The sequence below is a fragment of the Chiloscyllium punctatum genome, chromosome 5 (genome assembly GCF_047496795.1).
Source record: "Chiloscyllium punctatum isolate Juve2018m chromosome 5, sChiPun1.3, whole genome shotgun sequence".
NCBI classification, from domain to species: Eukaryota; Metazoa; Chordata; class Chondrichthyes; order Orectolobiformes; family Hemiscylliidae; genus Chiloscyllium; species Chiloscyllium punctatum.
This window is the reverse complement of record NC_092743.1, coordinates 96,078,460-96,101,114: the sequence shown is the minus strand read 5'-3', so window position 1 is coordinate 96,101,114 and position 22,655 is coordinate 96,078,460. Positions and strand designations below refer to the sequence as shown.

The 22,655-nt window shown below is 40.2% G+C and overlaps 1 protein-coding gene across 1 annotated transcript; it reads left to right on the top strand.

The window, feature by feature from the left end:
* Positions 1 to 141: 141 nt before the first annotated feature.
* Positions 142 to 21,056, top strand: eef1e1 (eukaryotic translation elongation factor 1 epsilon 1). The gene is made up of 4 exons (XM_072570817.1): positions 142 to 262; positions 10,813 to 11,013; positions 12,017 to 12,112; positions 19,950 to 21,056. The coding sequence occupies exons 1-4, from the start codon at positions 170 to 172 to the stop codon at positions 20,088 to 20,090; spliced, it is 531 nt and encodes a 176-aa protein (XP_072426918.1). The 5' UTR covers positions 142 to 169; the 3' UTR covers positions 20,091 to 21,056.
* Positions 21,057 to 22,655: the final 1,599 nt, after the last annotated feature.

The following is a 22,655-nucleotide window of genomic DNA, read 5'->3' as shown; positions in this document are numbered from 1 at the left end:
GAACTGCTGTGCTCTTGCAGCACCACTAATCCAGAATCTGGTCTCCAGCCTCTTACAGTCATTGTTTTTACCTGAACCGCTTGAGTGCGGGTGCTCCTTGTGACCGCGGGTGGCGCTGTAAGCACGCTGGGGGCTGGGGGAGCGGGGCCAAGGAAGCAGCGTCAGAAACATGGCGTCCCCGATAGTGGAGCTCGAGTCACTCGAGAAGACGTTGGGATTTCGGACACGCAGCAAACTGGCGCAAAGCAAGAGCGGTAGTTCGGTGAGCGACGAGCCCGCTGTGCTGGGGGGCGAGGTCGGGAGGGGAGAGGAAAGGCGGTTTAAATTCGGGATCCCTTCCCCCCCTTCCCCCCCCCATTCCCCACCCCATCACCATCTCGGTATCTGATGGTCATGGTGACTGCCTCAGGAGATCCCGTCTGTCAGTAACAACGTGCAGTCCAAATACATGTCCCTCTGACGCAATGTGTTATCTCCTTGTGAAACACTTCTGAATGATGGGTTTCAGAGTTATTATCTATCTCCCTTGGTATTCGTGATCTTCACTTTGGCCTAGAACATGCCGAGATTATTGGCACCAATACTCGTGCCTGATGAACCTCTGTCATTGCTACACATATTGCTGAGTGCAGCCTTTTTAAGGTTTACAAACAAAATGCCCTGTTAGGACAATTCAGAGGCAAATTGTGAGCTAACTTCTTTGCTGTGGGTCTATGACTCACAGGCTGAGTAAGGAAGACCAATTTGGAATTGCATTAGTCTAATATGTGGCGTTTGTGACAAAGTGGAAAATTTATTGTCATTACTATTGATGCTAACTTTTCCCAAATTATGATTTATTTAATCATTTGAATGTAACTTTTCCAGCTGCTGAAGTGGGATTTGAACTCCTACCGCTACAGGACATCGGTTTGGCTGCTTTTGGAATATTGTGTGCAATTCTGGTCTTTCTATTGGATGTATGTTGCGTGACTTGAAATGGTTCAGAAAAGATTTAAAAGGATGTTGCCAGGGTTGGAGGGTTTGAGTTCTAAGGAGAGGCTGAAAAGGCTGGGGCTGATTTGGTTTATAAAATCATGAGGAGCATGGAAAGGATAAATAGACAAAGTCTTTTCCCTGGGATGAGGGAGTCCAGAACTAGAGGGCATAGGTTTTGGGTGAAAGGGGGAAGATTTAAAAGCGACCTATAGGACAGCTTTTCATGCAAACAGTGGTGTGTGTATGGAATGAGCTATCAGAGGAAGTGGTGCGGGCTGGTACAATTATAGCATTTAAAATGCATCTGGATGGGTTTATGAGTAGGAAGGGGTCAGGGATATATGGGCCAAATGCAGGCAAATAGGGCTAGATTAATTTAGGATATCTGGTTGACATGGATGTGTTGGACTAACAAGTCTGTTTCTGTGCTGTACATATCTATGACTCTAGATCTTTGCCAGTAATCCAGTGACCTGGACTGAAATAATTATAACCACTAGATTACTGTATTAGTTTTACTTGTGACTTGAATTACTGTTCTCGGATTTCCTAATTCCTGATCTGTTCTTGTAGCCATAATATTGGTCTAGTTCACTTTCTCGTGAATAATAAGATCTAGTATGTTAATGGTGGCGAATTCAGAAATGATAATGCCTTTGAATGTCAAGGGGCATTGGTTAGATTCTCTCTTCTTGGAGATGATTATTAAATGATACTTGTGTTATGACATGGATACAGATAGCTGAACCAAATCAGCTTTTCTGCCTCTGATTTGAAGCACAGTAAAATTAACTCCACTGATTCCTAACCAGACTTTAATTGAAGAACTGATCCCAGATTGTGCAAATAATTAATTCTTGACATAAGTTTGTAGCTTAAACAAAAACTTAGCAATTTACCAATAATATGACTTTAGTGGATCAAAAGTAAACAAGCTAATTACACAACCTATTTATCACTGGATGCAGCAAAACTGCAGTTTTTGGATCTGATCTCTTAGTCATAGTATCATTTAGCCCTGTCTGGCATGCACGTATTCTTGTGTTGTCCCTTCACCATGATGTCACCTCATTTTAACAATGCCTGGTCCTGCTTCTGACAGGCCCTCTGTGCTCTTCATTGACCAAATATAAACTTCAATGTTGGTGGGAAAAGTATTGGGGATATGCCACACCATGAGGTTACAGATTTACAGTTGAAAGCGGTTCTGATGTTGATAGTTTAAGCTTTATGATTGCTTAATTTTGAGTTGCTAGATTTGTTCTCATTATGGAGGAGAAAGTGAGGACTGCAGATGCTGGAGATCAGAGCTGAAAATGTGTTGCTGGAAAAGCGCAGCAGGTCAGGCAGCATCCAAGGAACAGGAGAGCTGATTTCCCCATTCTAGGAAGAGTAGTTACGGTTTTATGCATTGTTTTGGAAAGTGAAAAGTAAATAATCCAAAAAAAGGCCCTTTTAAAAAGGGGAACAAAGAGAAAGCAGGGAGATGAAACCGCAGTAAACCTGCACAGCTGTCTGACCAGGCAGTGAACCTTTACTGCTAACTGCCTCTGCTGTTTCACGTATCTCTGGACATCAGTTTATTCTAAGAAAAATAAACAAATCATGAAATTCACCGCTGATTGCGGGAGTTCACAAAAGGGGGGACAGCTACGTGGCTAGTTTTAAAATGTAACTTTTTTTTTGTAAATCTACAATAGTGAGTAAAGTGGGTTTTTTATATTATGCTTTATCTCTTGATTAAACTTCAAAAATATAATATTGTTCCTATGTTTTATGTTTAGAGCAGTCAAGACGGTGCTATTTTCTGGGTGTTTTTTGTGCAAAGATGGCCTTTAGTAGAGTGATGCACTCTCTCTGTCAGATGCAGGAGATTATGGAGAGTTTTCATGTTACGACTGTAGGATGTATGGTTGTGAATCTGATTGGATTGGTTGGAGCAACAGTTACAGGTGATGAGGAATTTACAGGAGCTAGGATGTGTGATGGATACCTTGCAGGAAAGTAGAAAAAATGCAAACACAGTCAGATAGATGGGTTACCTCCAGGACAGGTAGGAGAGTGCGCAGGTAGTGCACAGATCTCCTGTGACTATCCCCATTTCAAATGAGTATGCTGTTTTGGAAAATGTAGGGGGTGTGGGACTCTAGGGAATATAGCATTGATAGAGCCAGTCTCAGTACCAGAAAACTGGCTAACGTAACAAGGGATACGTCAGGTTCCAAACGATCAAATGTGATAGGAGACTGTCTCTATTCAGGGGCACAGACAGAGGTTTCTGCAGCTGACAGTGAGAAATCAGAATGGTGTGTTGCCTTCACGGTGCCAAGATGAAGGATGTCTCAAGGGTGCAGAATGTTCTCAAAGTGAAGAGGGACCAGCATGAGTTGCGCATGTTGGAACTGATGACATAGGAAGAGAAAAGGACGAGATTTTGAGGAGAGAATATAGGAAGTTAGGCAAGAATTCAAAACATAGGTCCTCGAGGCTAGGAATATATGGATTACTCCCAGTGTGCCTACCTAGTGAGGGTAGGAGTAGGAGGATAGAGCAGATTAATACGTGGCTGAGGAGCTGGTGCAGTGGAGAAGGATTCACTTTTTTTTATCATTAAGATCTCTTCTGGAGTACAAGTGACCTGTATATAGATGAATTGCTCCTGAATTAGAGGACTAATATCCTGGTGGGGAGATTTGCTAGAGCTGCTCGAAATTAGTAAAGGGATGGGGTTTGGGACCCAAGGAGATAGTCTTAGACAGATCTCTTTTCTGATTTATGTAGGTGGGAAAAGGAGCAAGTTAAACAGAGGAGGCAGGAACAAAGCAGAGAATAAGGTAGGGATGATAAACGAAACTGCATTTATTTCAATGCAAGAGGCCTCACAGGGGAGGCAGATGTACTGAAGGCATGGTTGGGAACATTGGAACTGGGATATCATAGTCTCTGTGATTGCTATCTCAGGGATGGACAGGCCTGGCAGCTTAATGTTCCAAGGAAAGAATCCTTTAGGAAGGATAGAAAATGGGACAAAAGAGGAGGTGGAGTAGCGTTTTTGATTACTTGATAACATTATGGTTGTACTTAAGGAGGATGATCCTGGGAGTATGCCCAGGCAACTTATTTGGGTGGAACTGAGAACTAAGAAAGGAATGATCATTTTACTGGGATTGTACTGGAGCTCCTTTTCTTGACTCTCGCGCTCGCTCACAGTGTCAGGCACCCGGCTCCAATTCCAGCCTTGGATGACTGTCTGTGTGGAGTCTGCACATTCTCCCCGTGTCTGCATGGGTTTCCTTTTACAATCCAACGATGTGCAGGTTAGGTGAATTGGCCACAATAAATTGCCTATAGTAATCACGGATATGTAGGTTAGATGCATTAGTCAGGAGTAAAATATAGGGGAATAGGTCTGGGTGGGTTGCAGTTCAGAGGGATGGTGTGGACTTGTTGGATGAAAGGGCCTGTTTCTACTCTATAAGGACTCTGAGATCTCTGTTATCTGTAAGAAGAATAATAGCGTGGTAATGGTAAGGGATTTTTAACTATCCAAAGACTGGAACTGCCATTGTATCAAGGGCTTGGATGGAGAGGAATTTAATTCAGTATGTGGGTGAACCAACTAGAGAAGGTGCAAAACTTGACCTACTATTGGGAAATAAGGCAGGCCAGGTGACTGAGCTGTCAGTGGGGGAGCACTTTGGAGCCATAGACTATAATTCTATTGTTTCAAAATAGTGATGGAAAAGGATAGATCAGATCTAAAAGTTGAAGTTCTAAATTGGAGAAAGGCCAATTTTAATGGTATTAGGCATGAACTTTCAAAAGTTGATTGGAGGCACATGTTCACTGGAAAATGGAAAACCTTCAAAAATGAGGTAATGAGTCCAGAGACAGTATCTTTCCAATACGGTGAACGGCAAAGCTGGTAGGTGCAGGGAATGCTGGATGACTAAAGAAATTGAAGTTTTGGTCAAGAATAAGGAAGTATATGGTGGGTATAGACAGCAAAGATCAAGTGAATCTTTTAGAGTATAAAGGCTGTAGAGTATGCTTTAGAGGAAATCAGAGGACAAAAACAGGACAAGAGACATCTTTTGGCAAATAGGGTGAAGGAGAATCCAGAGGGATTCTATAAATACAAAAGGGAGAGAATAGGGCCCCTTAAAGAGCAGTAAGGTCACGGGAGCTGGGGAAGATACTAAACAAGTATTTTGTATCTGTGTTTACCGTGGAGAAGGATATGGAAGTTAGAGAAATTGAAAATGAATAGTGACATCTTAAAAAATGCTGCTATTACAGAGGTGCTGGACATTTTAAAACTCAAAGATGGATAAATCCCCAAAAGCTAATCGGGTGTATCCTAGGACTTTATGGGAAATTCAAGAAATGATTGCTTGGCCGCTTGCTGAGATATTTGTATCATCGATAGCCACAGGGGAGGTTCTTGATGACTGGAGGTTGGCTAACGTGGTACCACTATTTAAGAAAGGTGGTAAGGAAAAGCCAGGCAACTATAGACCAGTGACCCTCACATCGGTGGTGGGTAGGATGTTGGAGCGAATCCTGAGGGACAGGATTTACATGCTTTTGGAAAAACAAGGACTGATTAGGGATAGATTGTGCATGGGAAATAATGTCTCACAAACTTGATTTGAGTTTTTTTTAAAGAACGGTGGACATGACCTATGTGGGCTTCAGCAAGGCTTTCAACAAGATTCCTCATGGTAGACTGATTAGCAAGGTTAGATCACGTGAACTACAAGGAGAACTAGTCATTTGGATACAGAACTGTCTTCTACATTCAAGCTAGAGGATGTTGGAGGGTTGCTTATCAGACTGGAGGCCTGTGACCAGTGGTGTGCCACAAGAATCGTTGCTGGGTCCACTCCTTTTCGTAATTTATATAAATGATTTGGATGTGAAAATAGAAGGTGTGATTAGTAAGTTTGCAGATGACACCAAAATTGGAAGTGTAGTGGACAGTGAAGGTTACCTGAGTACAATGGGACCTTGACACCTCTGATCAGTGTGCCAGGGAGTGGCAGATGGAGTTTAATTTAGACAAATGTGAGGTGTTGTGTTTTGGAAAGGCAAATCAGGGCAGGATTTATCCGTTTTTCAGACTGGAGGCCTGTAACCAGTGGAGTGCCACAAAGATCGGTGCTGGGCCCTCCACTTTTTGTCATTTACATAAATGATTTGGATGCAAGCATAAGAGGTACAGTTAGTAAGTTTGCAGATGGCACCAAAATTAGGGGTGTAGTGGACAGTGAAGAGGGTTACCTCAGATTACAACAGGATCTTGACCAGATGGGCCAGTGGGCTGAGAAGTGGCAGATGGAGTTTAATTCAGCTAAATGCAAGGTGCTGTATTTTGGGAAAGCAAATCTTAGCAGGACTTATACACTTAATGGTAAGGTCCTAGGGAGTGTTGCTGAACAAAGAGACCTTGGAGTGCAGGTTTATAGCTCCTTGAAAATGGAGTCGCAGGTAGATAGGATAGTGAAGAAGGCGTATGGTATGCTTTCCTTTATTGGTTAGAGTATTGAGTACAGGAGTTGGGAGGTCATGTTGCGGCTGTACAGGACATTGGTTAGGCCACTGTTGGAATATTGCGTGCAATTCTGGTCTGCTTCCTATCGGAAAGATGTTGTGAAACTTGAAAGGGTTCAGAAAAGATTTACAAGGATTTTGCCAGGGTTGGAGGATCTGAGCTACAGGGAGAGGCTGAACAAGCTGGGGCTATTTTCCCTGGAGCGTCGGAGGCTGAGGGGTGACCTTATAGAAGTTTACTAAATTATGTTAAAAATCACACAACGCCAGGTTATAGTCCAACAGTTTTAATTGGAAGCACACTAGCTTTCGGAAGGACGCTCCTTCATCAGGTGACAATCACCTGATGACGGAGCGTTGCTCCGAAAGCTAGTGTGCTTCCAATTAAACCTGTTGGACTATAACCTGGTGTTGTGTGATTTTTAACTTTGTACACCCCAGTCCAACACCGGCATCTCCAAATTACAAAGTTATGAGGGGCATGGATAGGATAAATAGGCAAAGTCTTTTCCCTGGGGTCGGGGAGTCCCAGGATGAGAGGGGAAAGATATAAAAGAGACCTAAGGGGAAACTTTTTCACGCAGAGGGTGGTACGTGTATGGAATGAGCTGCCAGAGGATGTGGTGGAGGCTGATACAATTGTAACATTTAAGAGGCATTTGGATGGGTATATGAATAGGAAGGGTTTGGAGGGATATGGGCCGGGTGCTGGCAGATGGGACTAGATTGGGTTGGGATACCTGGTCGGCATGGACAGGTTGGACTGAAGGGTCTGTTTCCATGCTGTACATCTTTATGACTCTATTTAATGATAAGGTCCTGAGGTATGTTGCTGAACAAAAACATGTTCATAGTTCCTTGAAAGTGGAGTCACAGGTACTTGGTGAAGAGGGCTTTTGGTATCCTTGCCTTTATTGGTCAGAGAAATGAGTATAGGAGTTGAAGTCATGTTGCAGCTGTACAGGACTTTGGTTAGGCTACTATTGGAATACTGCATTCAACTCTGATCTTCTTGCAATGGGAGGGTAATAATGAAACTTGAAAGGGTTCAGAAAAGACTCAGAAGAATGTTGCCAGGTTGGAGGGGTTGAGCTATATGGAGAGGCTGAATAGGCTTGCATTATTTTCCCTGGAGCATCAGAAGCTGAGAGTGATTTTATAAAGTCATGACGGGCATGGATAGGATAAATAGCCAAGATCCTTTTTCCTAGGGTGGGGGGGATCCAAACTAGAAGGCATAGGCTTAAGGTGAGAGAGGAAAGGTTCAAAAGGGACCCAAGGGGCAACTTTATCATGCAAAGGATGGTGCATGGTAGAAGGGTGGAGGCTGGTAGAATTACAACACTTAGAGTCAGAGTCATAGAGATGTTCAGCACAGCAAGAGACCCTCCGGTCAAACTCATCCATGCCAACCAGATATCCTAATGTAATGTAGTCCCATTTGGCCCATATACCCCTATGCTTCCTATTCATATACTCATCCAGATACTTTTTAAATGTTGCATTGTACCAGCCTCCACCACTTCCTCTAGCAGCTCATTCCATACACACACCACTGTCTGTGAAAAAATTGCCCCATTGGTCCCATCTTATATCTTTCCCCCCTCACTCTGAACCTATGCCTGGACTCTCCCACTCCAGGGAAAAGACCTTGTCTATTTATCCTATTAATGAAAGGCATTTGGATGGGTACATGAATAGGAAGGGTTTAGAGGGATATGGGCAAATGGGACTAAATTAATTTAGGATAGCTGGTCGGCATGAACGAGGTGAACTCAAGGGTCTGTTTCCATGTACAACTCTGACTGTATGACTCCAGAGCCACAGCAATGTGGGTGACTCTTTATAGTCCTAGGCCAATTACGAATGGGCAATAAATGTTGGCATAGCCATTGACACCCACATCCCATAATGAACTTTTTGAAAAATAAGTATACAGAAGCATGTCACTTGGAAAACTCCTGCACAATGTTTAAAGGGCATGGAGGGAATTTGTCCAATACAGCTCAAACCATAGAGATCATATCAGAGTGTCCTGTCAAGTTCTGGGCAGGTGGGGGTCAGTATCTGCCTAAACTGCTTATCCACTGTGCATTTTCAGGACTGAATATCACAGTTAGTTGACTCCAGATATATCCTGGATGTTGACTGATGCCTTAACGACCTACTCCTTAGACATCAAACATATCACTGAGTCTGGTCACCCTAGCATCTCAAGCCCTGTCCTCTGCTAGCCACATTGCTGATGAAGGAATCCACTCCTGAGCAGTGGCCCCCTTACTACAGCCACCACTTTCATGGAGAGAAATCTCAGACTATGTCCTCAACCTTGATGAGGCAGTTCCTGGAAAAATGTCAAAGGACTCATCCACTCCATAAATCGAAAGTGCATGTACTGTATGAGGCCATGTATCCAGCAGAAGAAATACTGTTCTTGTAAGCTGTGTGCCAGAGTTCCCCACTCAGTAGCAACAGCATGCCATTCGTGACTTTGACTTGTGCTGCGTACAGGCTTTGAAAGCCTATGCAGCTGGGAAAACACTTAGCCGAAATGCTGGTCATCAGGATCCACCACCTTGGAGGCTTAATAAAAGGTATTGCTGCAGGGTCTGAAGGTGCAACGTTGTAATCTGAGTGCCAGAATCCACTGCCTGACCATCCTTCCTAAGCAGTTATATCAGCAGCAATCCAGTGTTACTTTTTGGTGGCAGAAAAACTCTCTATACATTTGTGACAAATGTAATTATTCTTTTATTCAATTTGCTTAGACACTTATGACACAACTCTGAACCCAGACTTTGTGACCCATATGTAGGAGTGTTACTACTGCAGCAGGACCCTGAAGCAAACTTTCTGGGCCAGCTTTTGTTTTGCTTTCTCAGGCTTAGCTTTTGGCCAAGGCAATCTGAATTTCACCCAAAAGAAAATGACATCACCTTTTTAAATCCGATTTTTTTTTTTATTAATTTCAATTCATACTCCAACAGTGGTTCTGGTGGTACTTGAATCCGTGTCATAGAGAAATATCACCTTTTGTTTATTTACCCCAAAATGTTATCATATGCATCTGAGAGACTTCCCCACCATCCAATGTTTTTATCCATTAACTCATAATAACAGTCTTATGGGCGGCACAGTGGCTCAGTGGTTAACACTGTTGCCTCACAGCGCCAGGGACCCAGGTTCGATTCCAGCCTTGGGTGATTGTCTGTCTGTGTGGAGTTTGCACAATACCTCCGGGTGCTCCGGTTTCCTCCCACAGTCCAAAGCTGTGCAGGTTAGGTGAATTGGTCATGCTAAATTGCCCATAGTGTTAGGTGCATTAGCCAGGGGAAATGGGTCTGGGTGGGTTACTCTTCGGAGGGTCGGTGTGGACTAGTTGGGCCGAAGGGCCTGTTTCCACACTGTAGGGAATCTAATCTAATCTTAAAAATATCACTTCTTGTGTGTTGTTAATTATTATTACCAGCTGTGTATCCTGTCACTTCTGACTTCCCCAGCAAAGTAAAATGTACTGACAGGATACCGTGCATGCATGTTTTGCGCATGTTTTGCACATGCACACTGAATGTGGTTTGGAGTGTCAGTAGACATTCCAACTGCATTGTAGTTCCACCACTCGAGAACAAGACCTGTAAGCGCGCATCTATTGGTTTCCCTCCTCCCTAGTGTGCAAGTGCACACGGTTCCATCATCATCATCAACATTTAAAATTCTGTATTCTGTTCAATTTACTATCTGAAAATCAGGCAAGAGACTTGAAGTGAAATTTCTTCCACAGAAACAACGTATGCATCGTTTGAATTGCTCCTAGTTTGCTCATTAGTGAATTGTTGTGTTCAATTTTGGTTAATCTGAAGCTGTTACAATACTAGATATTCTTTAAGCATAATTATAATGATTTTATTAGAAGAATCAAGCTATTCTTGGTATCTTATTTGTTTACCACGTTTCTAAGGTTTCAAAATTAAAAATCTTATCGGCATGAAGTTTCGACTTGAACTGCTTTTTTAAATAGCCCAAATTTACATCTACAGTTATTTTTCTTTCCTCAAGTGAACTATTCATGGTATGTAAAATTTGAGGTGATGCATTATTAAACGGTTCAATTTTTCACTAACTTATGCACCTGATCTCTGTCAGCTTGTCTTTTTGTCTTGTGACATTGTATGCTGTCATTTATTTCACTCTGAGCTATTCTTTTGATTTGTATTTCTAAATTTAGTTTTTTATTCCATTGTAGGAAGATAATTTATTACTCTGCTCTTTCTAACTTTGCAGGTCCCTGTACTACAGACTAATAATGGTCCTGGTTTAGTGGGGTTGACTACCATTGCATCCCATCTTGTAAAAGTGGCTAAAAAAGAGGCACTCTTGGGAAGCACAGCAGAGGAGAGTGCTATAGTTCAGCAGTGGCTCGAATATAGAATTACTCGAATAGACGGTTGTAACAGTCAAGAGGATAGAAGAATGATTTTAAAGGTATGGTTAATTTCATTTCTGAAGATCTGGCTGTAACTGAAATGTTTCTTTGGTGTCTTTTTTAAAATTGAGATGTTTTGTCCAACGCCTCATCAGATTCACCAAGGGAGAGGAGTTTAAAATTTGAACATAAATTAAGCATGTTATTTTAGGATCAAATTAATTCAATTGAACTTGTACCACAAAGGACTTTACACTAACCAGTGATACACCAAAGTACATAAAATGCTACCTGTCTGTACTGAATGTTATTTTCAAAAGTGGGTGATTGTTGAAAGATGGCCATTACAGTTATATGCACAAAAGTCCAGCACTTGTAGCCTGCCATTTTGACATTCCTGAATTATTTAGCAGCAGCACCAACTGAATTAAAAACAAGTCACAAGTATCTTGATAGTTGTTTTCTAACAGTCTCCATTTTGAGATCTGATTAAATTAATAGTTGCAATTTAAAATTAGCAATACATATTCTGTGTAACTTTGCCCAAGGATGTTAATACAAATGATTTTTTAAAGAAAATGTAATAACTCAGCATCTGGACATTTCTCTGTATGTTCATCACAATGCTGAGCAACTAAGTTGACTGCATACATAAAACCTCATAATAAATATGAAGTACTATATTTTGCAAAATTTTCCCAGTCCAGGAATTACTGATGTGAATGTTATGATTTATGGTACTGTTGGGAGGACTGTGGTGCTATATTCTAAACAGCAGCAACAATGCCAGCACAAGCTTGATGGTACTGCAGATTTAAAGTTTAATGTTATTAGACCCATTAATATTGCAACCAGGGCAATTTTTAACCCCAGTTTATTTGATTTTTGACCTTTTTTTAAATTCTGGTCTTCAATTTTGTTAAACAGGATTATGTCAGGAAAGATCCACTGTAACCAATTTCTGGCTTGGGTGATGAAGAATGTCCTGAATTTGTAAAGCAATGACTTCTAACTCGGCAATTATGTGTATGTCTCCCTCCAACTTTTGGTTTGTTTCTGCAGGAACTCAATTGTTACCTTGAAGATAAAGTATACCTTGCTGGAAACAGCTTGACATTAGCAGATATCATGGTGTACAATGGTCTTCATCCTGTCATGGTGAGTGATTTATAGAACCTTAGAAACTGGGCTCTTAACCTTACCCAGAGATTTAGTTAGTTTGAGGAATCTATTCAACTGCTGTATAATGTTAACTTATTCACAAAATATGACTTTTATTAAAATTCTTATAGAAAATATCTCCAGAATAGCAATCAAAATAGTATGCTAGCAAATTAAAAAAAGCTGATTATACTATATCTCCTTTCTTCTTTCACCACTTCCAGTTAAACTAACTAGCTGACAGCACCCTGTTTTAACCACTTCTAGACTCCTATAGGTACAACTGATGCTAATATTCTCTGGTTAAACTATACAATAGATTGTGTAAGAAAGAGGAATGTGGAACAATTTATCTAACCAAAACTGTCATTGGTTGTCTTTTGGGTTCATTACGAATGTGCCACAGTAATTTTTAGCAGAAAATGTTCAAATTATATTGAAAATACCTTGCACAGCAATCTCTCATATTTAATAATTTGTATTAGCAACAGTAAAACAAAATCAAAGACTTGTTGATAGTGAAGTTTGGATTTCCCTCATATATGCCTCAAAACATGATGTGCAAATCTGTGCTTAAAATGAATATGCATAAGCAGAGGTTATCCTTAAAATCAGCATTGATTTAAAATTGAGCAGGCATTTTATTGCATTTAGGACTAAAATGTGACTTTTTTTCATAAAGCATATAAAATGCCACCATAGAAATACTGCAGTTATCAACTATTTTGAAGCTTAAAGTATCACCAGCCCTTAATGTTATTAATGAAATAACTCTTTGCTGTTCTAAATAGTCTAAAGTTGGATTAGATTTTTCTATATAGAACAATCAAACACTTAGTGGATTTCTGGGATCAAAAATAAATTAATCCAGTTCTGCATGAGAAAAATCAAAATGTAAATGGGTAGATCTAAACGATTGACGAAAGAATCAAAGGCAATATGGGAAAAATAGCTTTTTTTTAATGAACCACGTGCTGTGTCTAGAGTGTATCCACTAAAAGGATGATAGAAGCAAACAATTCATTTGATACTTGGTTCTCTGTTTTTTAATGAGCCACAAACACAATTGTTTATTCAAAAATGTGTGTGCATCAGTGGAATTGACTAACATTTACCAGGTTCTGGATTAGTGATGCTGGAAGAACACAGCAGTTCAGGCAGCATCCAAAGAGCTTCGAAATCGACATTTCAGGCAAAAGGGCTTTTGCCCGAAAATTCGATTTCGAAGCTCCTTGGATGCTGCCTGAACTACTGTGCTCTTCCAGCACCACTAATCCAGAATCTGGTTTCTAGCATCTGCAGTCATTGTTTTTACCTCATAACATTTCCTAGGATTTGCTTGCCAAGAATGTTAAGTGGAGCTGATTTTATTTTCTTGTCATGAACCTTGCCAGATAGGACTCTGACAATCCAAGAAATTCCCTCTGGAGTCCTTTTTACCAAGTTGAATAGGTGTTGTATGAATGTATGGAGCAAACATGGCCAGTCATGGAAGTTCACTTAGTTTTATTTTGGTTTCATTACAAAAATCTCTTACATAATATGAATTCAGCAGATGGAGTGAGAATTTTTCAGTGGAAATAAAAAGCCTTCCAGAATAAGTATTTCAATGTGAGCATCCTTGAATCAGACATCTTTCAGTTTTCATGGGGAATAACCGTACCAGTATGAAAAAGTGTCACCTATTTAACGCCTATGAGAGAGAATTTCTTCTGAGGGTTGTCATTTTTTTTAAACTGCAGAGGCCTGTTGAATCTACTTAGCTATCCAGATTTAGGGCTGAGATTAGCAGATTTTTAAAATAAGTATGGGGATCAAATGTTTTGTAGATAAGGCAGGAAAGTGGAGTTGAGGATTATAGGATCAGCTATTCTCTCATTGAATGGTGAACAGACTGGATGAGCCAAATGGATACTTCTGTTCCTTCTTATGATCTTATTCTGGAGATATGCATTCCTGTGCTGGTATTTTGAATTCAGCTGAAACTTTAATATAATGCAATAAATGCCTTCATGAGCATTTTCCCTACAAAGGAAGGTGAGAATTCAAATAACGCACATATTTGATTTGTTGTGTGATACCCTTGTTATTGTGTGTCTAAGTAGATTTTATTGAAGACTTTGTTTGCACTGTTGTTAGTTTATCTAAAGTAAATAAACACTTGTACAAAGGCAAAATGGGCCAGCAAGGCTAGGTTACATGGAATACAGGAAGAACTAACCATTTGGATACAGAACTGGCTCGAAAGTAGACAGAGGTTGGTGGTGAAGGATCATTTTGCAGACTGGAGGCCTGTGACCAGTGGTGTGTCACAACGGTCAGTGCCACGTCCACTACATATCGGCATTTATATAAATAATTTGGATGAGCAGAAGAGGTATAGTAAATAAGTTTGCAGATGACCCCAAAATTGGAAGTGTAGTGGATCGCGAAGGTTACTTCTGAGTACAATGAGATCTTGATCAGATGGGCCAATAGGCTGAGGATTGGTAGATGGAGTTTAATTTAGATAAATGTGAGGTGCTGCATTTTGGGAAGGCAAATTAGGGCAAGACTTATGCATTTAATGGTCAGGTCCTGGGGAGTGTTGCTGAACAGAGACCTTGGAATGCAGGTTCATAGTTCTTTTGAATTTACGGTTGCAGATAGACAGGATAGTTAAGGCTTTTGGTATGCTTGCCTTTATCGGTCAAACAATTGAGTATAGGAGTTGAGAGGTCATGTTGCAGCTGTATAGGAAATGGTTAGTCCACTTTTTGAATACAGCGTTCAATTCTAGTCTCTCTGATATAGGAAGGATGTTATGAAACCTGAAAGGGTTAGAAAAGATTTACAAGGACATTGCCAGGGTTGGAAGGTTTGAGCTATTAAGGAGAGGCTGAATAGACTGAGGCTGAGGGGTGACCTTATAGAAGCTTATAAAATTATGAGGGCATGGATAGGATGAATAGCAGAGGTCCTTTTTACCAGGAGTAGGGGAGTCCAAAACTAGAGGGCATAGGTTTAAGGTGACCGAGAAAAGATTTAAAGGGGCCTAAAGGGCAACTTTATCATGCAAAGGTTGACACATCAATGAAATGAGCTGCTAGAAGAAGTGCTGGTGGGTTGGTACAGTTACAATAATTAAAAGGCATCTTGATGAGTACATGAATAGGAAGGGTTTAGGGCATAGGCCTAATGCTGGCAAATGGGACTAGATTAATTTAGGGAATGTTGTCAGCATGGACAAGTTGGATCAAAGCGTCTCTTTCAATGCTGTATCGCTCTGACTATTGATACTTGTTTCCTGCTCTTATGCCAGACTGAAAAGTTTAATTAACTATCATTCCAATTTCTACTTTTCTTTCCATCGCTTGGCTAATTTGCAATTGTCCTATCTCCTTCCTTGGACTTTTCTGGTTCCATTTCTGGGAATAGGCTATTGATTAATACTGGATTAGTGGTGCTGGAAGAGCACAGCAGTTCAGGCAGCATCCAACAAGCAGCGAAATCGACGTTTCGGGCAAAAGCCCTTCATCAGGAATAAAGGCAGTGAGCCTGAAGTGTGGAGAGATAAGCTAGAGGAGGGTGGGGGTGGGGAGAAAGTAGCATAGAGTACAATGGGTGAGTGGGGGAGGATATGAAGGTGATAGTAGCAGAGGAAATGACCTGGGAGTTGCAGTGGGAGAGGTAAACTCAGTGAATCTTGCTACCTTCACCCCACCCCTTTCCATAATGATTCAGTTTTTTTCCATTCTTTTCTAATTTCTGCCTCCATTCTACCTGATTTGGAAATGCTACACTGATGCTTTTGATCTGTCCTCACTTTCTGTCTCCCAGGACTATAATAGGATTCCCCTTGTCACTGTCCTTCATGCTACTAATTTCTGTGATCAATGGCACCCATTTATGCCACTCCCAACCTAATGCAAACACCACCACACTTTCCCTTACCTCCCTTTTGACATTGTTGAATTACATTTCTTACCAACATCCTGATCCACTCCTAAGTCACCCCAGCACCTGTCCTTGATATGTTATCGTCCCAGGTAAATGTATGAAGTGCAACATTTAGGAGAGGTGGTGGCGTGGTAATGAATTAGTAATCTGGAGCCCCAGTTTAATGTTCTTGAGACATGGATTTGAGACTCACTATGGTAGATGGTGAAATTCCAATTCACTAAAACTACTGGAATTAAATGGTGGCCGTGAAACTACTAAAACTGTTGTTTTAAAAACTCATTTGTTTCACTAATGTTCTTTAAAAAAGAAATATGCTGTCTTTACCTGGTCTGATCTATACATAGCTCTGGACTGACAGTAATGTGATTAACTCTTAACTACTGTTTGGGCATTTGTGATGTGCAATAAATACTGACCTAGCCACAACACCCAGTTCCCATGTCCAAATAGGATTTGAAGTTTTACCTTCCTATTAGCATCCAGGTGAAGTGTTCATTTTACTCCTTTCAATCGTTCTGCTCTGGCCATGAACATTTCTAGACCCATCTTTGGTTTCTTTTACTTGTCTCATTACCATCTTTGTCTTGCACTGTCATTATTTTGTAATTCCATCCCTCTCTCCTAGTACAGATCTTCCCATTTGTTCTTAGACCCAACAGCCACTTTGCCCAGCTGCTGTGCTTGCTGAAAACCTGTTATGTCTGTAACATTTTCTAGTTCCAAAAGGTCATTGACCTGAAACATTTTTTCTGTTTCTCTCTCCAAAGATAGTGATTAACCCTGCATAGTAATGCCATTGTTTTCTACTTCTATTTTAGATTAAAACATTTTCACACTTTTTGAACAGGGTTTGCAGCGAAATACAATCTGAACCATCTTGTGGATACCACAGCTGTTGACAGGCCTTGATCTGTCTGGATCACTTCACAACCGCCATAAAGTACTTATTCCATTATGTCAGTCATGATGAGTGGCTTTGCATTCAGAATTTTGGGAATATCTGTTGTGTGAGACTGTGTTCTGCAGGAGCTGAGTTGTACATGAAACAGATGTGGTTTGTTATTTAGCTCCATACTACAGATAAACCAAATTTCACTTCACAGTTGTTACTATATTGCAGTCATGATCACACTGTTCTCATGCCATAACTGCCACAGCTGGCAACCATTTGCGTGACAAAATCCAGATTAACCACCTCAAATGCTGGCGGCTTCATAAAATCATAAATGTCAAGCTACAACACTGAGCAGTCTAGAGTATCCAATAATGAAGGGCTCATGCCCGAAACGTTGATTCTCCTGCTCCTTGGATGCTGCCTGACCTGCTGAGCTTTTCCAGCAACACATTTCCAGCTCTGATCTCCAGCATCTGCAGTCCTTACTTTCTCCTATCCAATAATTTATCAAACATTAAGGAAATTGCATTATTTGTAACTAACTGATTTCTTGCTCCGCATCGTCACTGACCCCTAAATACTTTATGCTCAGGTTGGGTAGATTTGGGCAAAGATTTTGTTGCTGGTCAACATGCCCTGAGAAAACGTAAAGATGGTGCATTCAGAATTCTATCTCTTGTTGTTCAACTTACCCCGATCGTTCTATTCCTTATGTTGCCTTCAGTCTCCCTTACATAGCTGTCCAAGTGTGCACAAACTCTGTACTTGATAAACCCATGTCTTTTTAACATTTAGTTGACTGAAGTTCAGTCAGCCACTCATTCACTTTTTATGACTTTTCACTTGTCTGTTGGAGCTAACCTCTGAATGTTTCCAAGCAATGAGAAATTGTGGAGGTGGAGTGATGCAGTTGAGAGGTTAGTAAAATATTTGGAAAGGAATTAAAGAAAGAGGCTAAGTAATGAAAATTTTTAAAAAAGCAAATTTAGTCTTGAATTACAATATCAATGTTTTATTTATTGGTTCTTTACCTTAATAGCATAGCTTTGAATTAGTAGGGAGCCACTTTAAATGAGTGTCATACACTTTCCAGTGTTTGGCAGAGAGCAGCATTTGGTGGATTAGTTCTACCAGTAATGATTTTACAGAAAGTCCAGTACTTAAAGTTAGATACGTCCATTCATACACAAAAGACATAAAGTCACCATTGTCCCAGAGGACCATAGGATTGCTGTGTCATTAGGGGCAGCTGGTAGCGAGGTTAAACCTAACGGTCACCATGCCTGAGGTGAGGTTAGAAAGGTGGGGCCTTCATGGTGACATCAATCAGTATGCGAATTGAGCCCTTGCATCGCAAACCAGCCATCCAGTTAACTGACCATTCAGTAAGCTTCTTACAAATCTGTGCACTTGTGTCATTATTTCTAGACAGTTGCAGTGACTGTTTTTAACTGTTACGTTTGAACATACTTTAATCATGTTATGGTCCGCCGAGAGACTCCTATTCCCAAATTTTAGTGATTGAAAGGATCACAGGATAATATTTCAAGTTTTCAAACATTTCCTGCAGCTAAAAGCAACATAGACTAAAGCGTTTCAATGGGCAACTTGTACTGTAAGCTTCAGAAAATGATTCCCATGAACTTTTTAAAATTACTGAAAATTTATCTCTGTCCCTTAAACGGCTTAATAGGATTCATCATTTCAAGGGTTGCTTCTTATCTTTTCCCAGGTAATTCCTGATACAAAACTGACTTTTGCAGTGAGAACAACTTTAAGATTAACCCCTTTAGCCAAGGATAGGCAAATGATCCAGGTGCAATTAAATGTTCACATACAAGCTGTCTTCAATCCAAGCACACTGTAACCTATATCCTGTACAGAGACCTGCTTCTGATTCTCTCCCGCTCTGTCACACTCTTGCTGACTCCTATCTGAGATGTTCAGAGATCTTTCAGAACTTGCAACCTTACGGAATCAACCCTTCTCAAAGTCCAATCTCTGTGGCAAAATCCACAACAGGTCACATGTCTCTCTTCATTCCTTTTTAATTAAGTGTACATTGCCAAAGCATGATCTTAGAACTTTCATACTTTTAATATTGTGTGTAAACATACAAACATTAAAGACAAGAAATGACCAGCTAGACCATGAAGTCTGTCTATTGCACTGCACAATCCCTCATGTTGTTGTGTGGCCTATCTGTTGCTCTGTGACATATTCTGGATAGCTGCATGGTGCTTGCACCATGCACCTTAGAACATGAACAAGTATCTCTTGTTATTGTAGACAGGTAGTTAATTTGCATTTGTCTTACAATTTGTACAATGAATATGAAAGCAATGGAGTGTAGATTATTAATGTATAGGTCGGTATTTACAAGTTGCCTTTCGATTTGGTCACACTTAAGTGTAAGAGATTACGTTTGGCTTTCTGTATAGAACAGAATTCTCATCCATACCTTTTTTTAAATTAAAAGCTTTCCCCTGTGTGAAAAAGCACACTCCAGCTCCTACTACACTTGCATCTCATTTTCCTACTGACTATTTTTGATCTTTCCTTTAAAAAGTGCCCAATCTTGCATTTTATCCAAAAGATTATTACTTACATGAGTACTCTACGTAAATATTAGCAGGTAGCTTAACCATGAATACATCACAGGTGAATCTAATCCTGTGTTTTCTTAAGTAGTTTTTAAATGGAATCACTAGGGTAATTGGGAATTGAAATCCGAGCTATCATTGTCCAAGTATCCTACCTCCTCACCCCATAGTGAAAAAGTAATGATTCTCTGCAGAGACAAGAACACTTTAATTCCCTTTGCTACATCCTCAGCAATGGTCAATCAATTTAGCAGGAATCAAACTTGAGACTGTTTCAAATCTGTGTGATTGTCAGACATATTCATTTTGACTATCTATCCATTTGTAACAAAAGATGTTTCACTATGTTAAGCTACACTTGCTGTTCTTAACTATTTTTGATATCTGTTTCTAGGCTGAACTAAACCACGAGGAGCGAGAGAGATATGTAAATGTTTCAAGGTGGTTCAACCACATCCAGCACTGTCCTGGAGTCCGACAACACTCTGCTGCGATTGTCTTCATGAGGAACAGGCTCTATCCTACCATCCACTAGGAAAGCTGCATATGGTCTTCATGAGTCATGCCGAATTGGAACATCTGCTTGTCAGAATTGAAGTAGAGAAGGTTGACATGGGCACATCTTCTGATTCTAGCACACAGGAGAACATGCCTCTTGTTCTTTTGTCTGCTTGCTGTGTTTGGTTTTGGTGAAAACATAACATACAGCAAATTATTTTTGAAATTCCATTTGCATTTTTATTTAACTCAAATTGGGTTCAGGTGTCAACATTACAGGCTTTATTGTGCTACCATTTCTGTTTTAGTAAATCGTGTTTAAAATGGTTATGCAAAGTTAACATGAGTCTTATTTCTGAACAGAACCTTGTCTATTTTACAGTGTGTTGTTGGTTTACTTCAGGCACTAAATAACTTAGAAGTCTCTGAATAATAATTCCAGTTGGTGAAGGCAAGTGTCTGGAAATCGAATGTTTAGGCTGAATTTTTAAGTGCCACTCCACTAAGTGGAGTGAAAAATATGGTGATGCTTTTGGTGCATAATACTGAAGAAAGATCGAAACATTTTTAACTGTTACCTAATGCCGGCAATGAAAATACAATAACACTTGCACTGGAGTATTCTGTTTAATTCTGGAAAATGAAAATGTGCATTGAACATATTTTTCTAAATGTTTCAACCAGCCATAGCACTTTTTTTCTCATTGTGACTCAAGTTCCATAACCAACAAATGTTTTTGCAAGCTTTTGAAATTATTTTAAAATATGTTGTTTACATTATTTTACTCTAAAATTTGTGGAAAAGTGCCAATTCTGAAGAACGTGTCAAAGGGTGCCAGCAACCTTAGCTTGACTGTGAAGATTCCTACTTATGTGCAGCTATATCATTTGACTATATAATGGTAATCTCTTGGAGTGTGTCTGCAGCAAATTTATCAATATTTATTGATAGGTATTTGGAATTCATTCTCTATGTGAAAATAAATCATAAAATTGAACAATGTTTGCATCGTGAGTGTGAAAGGTATGAATAAGACATATCAAGCTGGATTTTCATGTACAATGGCACATGTTTTAAGCTAAGTACTCTTTCAACTTAAATTTAACTCACCAATTTTCACTTCATAGTTTCACAGTTCTTTGGTGCAGAATCGTCCTAAGAGAGGGCAAATCTGGGTAGCTACTGAGGCCCTGTGTTTTGAGGATCCATTCTGGATCAAAAACATCTGGGAGGAACTAGAAGGCAGGATAGGGTGACATTTTGAATTGGTGACATTAATTTGGTGAATGGACAGAAAAGCCATGAGGAGAAGATATCTAGAGCTTGGCACACAATGTGAGTTAGCCTGGGTTGTGGGCAGCTTCCGGGGCTCTGCAACCTCCCATGGATAACTCTGTTTTTGTGGATAGTATTATGAATTGATACCAGCAATTCAAACTTTGCCCTTTAAAACTAATGGTTAACCAATCCCCAAATTGTTTTAGTCAGTTGGTTGGATGGCTGGCTGGCTTCGATGAAGGGCTGTGCCAACAGCACAAGTTGAATTCCTATACCAGCTGAAGTTCCCATGAAAGTCCCGCCTTCTCAACCTCTCTGCCTGGGGTGTAGTGACCCTCCGGATAATGAGAACAGCTCTGTAGTCTTCCAGGACTATGGTGATTTGACATACTAATAAAATAGCTGTTGAAATAAGCTTTGCAAGTAGCTATTTTATAGATCTGGTGGAGAAGGGCTCTTTTTGAGGCTTGTCATAGTTTAGTTATAATGGTGTACCTGGCATGTGCCTTGGGGAGGACAGAACAGGAATTCCTTGCTGTTTACCCACTCTGTCCCATACCGCCACCCAATTACTATCCAACCCTGCAACATTTACTCTAGTAAAAGAAAGTCAAGTGAAATCTACACACCAGAGAAGTTGGCCATTTTGGTTTTTGCCTGTTTTTATTGACCATGTCCTCCACCCTACCACGATGTCCTTCTATTCCTTTTTCCCTCATATACTGTGCATACTTTATTTTCCCTTAAATATTCTATTTACTATTCAATAATAGCAAATTATGGGTCTTTGGATAAGTTCTTAATCAGGATCAAATAGAGCAAATGTCTTTTTTTTTTAAAAAAACAATAAAAATCCGATTAAACCTCCAGCCCAAACACACAAAGTGAACTGCACAGACGATATCTTTACACAAACAACACAGGCTTGCCGAGCTTTGACAACACCTGCCTAATCTTTTTATTTCCTGTATTTTGAATGGGAATGATTATGCAACATTCAACAATAGAATTACTGCAAAGTTATGGAAAGACCACATCTTTTTATTTCTTTTTGGTTGTGGACTGAAATGAGTAAAGAACTTTTTAAAAAACCATTGATTTTTTTGAAGGATTTTTGAAATCAAGTGGCTTGACTCAGTCTAAGTGCTCCTTACACAGCTGCCTGTTCACACAATGGAGGGGAGCTTTGTTTGCAGGTGAGACAAAACCAAGTTGTGTGTACAAATGGACCTTTGGTTGACAACTGGTAGCAAATCAGCCTGAGGTCTATGAACCAGTTATTAATGGTAATGACCTTCTGCCTGCAACAAATATGTTGTTTGA

Bases quoted from the DNA above. Each gene is read 5' to 3' on its own strand.
- eef1e1 (XM_072570817.1), top strand. From the start codon at position 170: ATGGCGTCCCCGATAGTGGAGCTCGAGTCACTCGAGAAGACGTTGGGA. The intron at 263-10,812 runs GTGAGCGACGAG...CTAACTTTGCAG, and splicing joins AAAGCAAGAGCGGTAGTTCG to GTCCCTGTACTACAGACTAA. The intron at 12,113-19,949 runs GTGAGTGATTTA...ATCTGTTTCTAG, and splicing joins ATGGTCTTCATCCTGTCATG to GCTGAACTAAACCACGAGGA.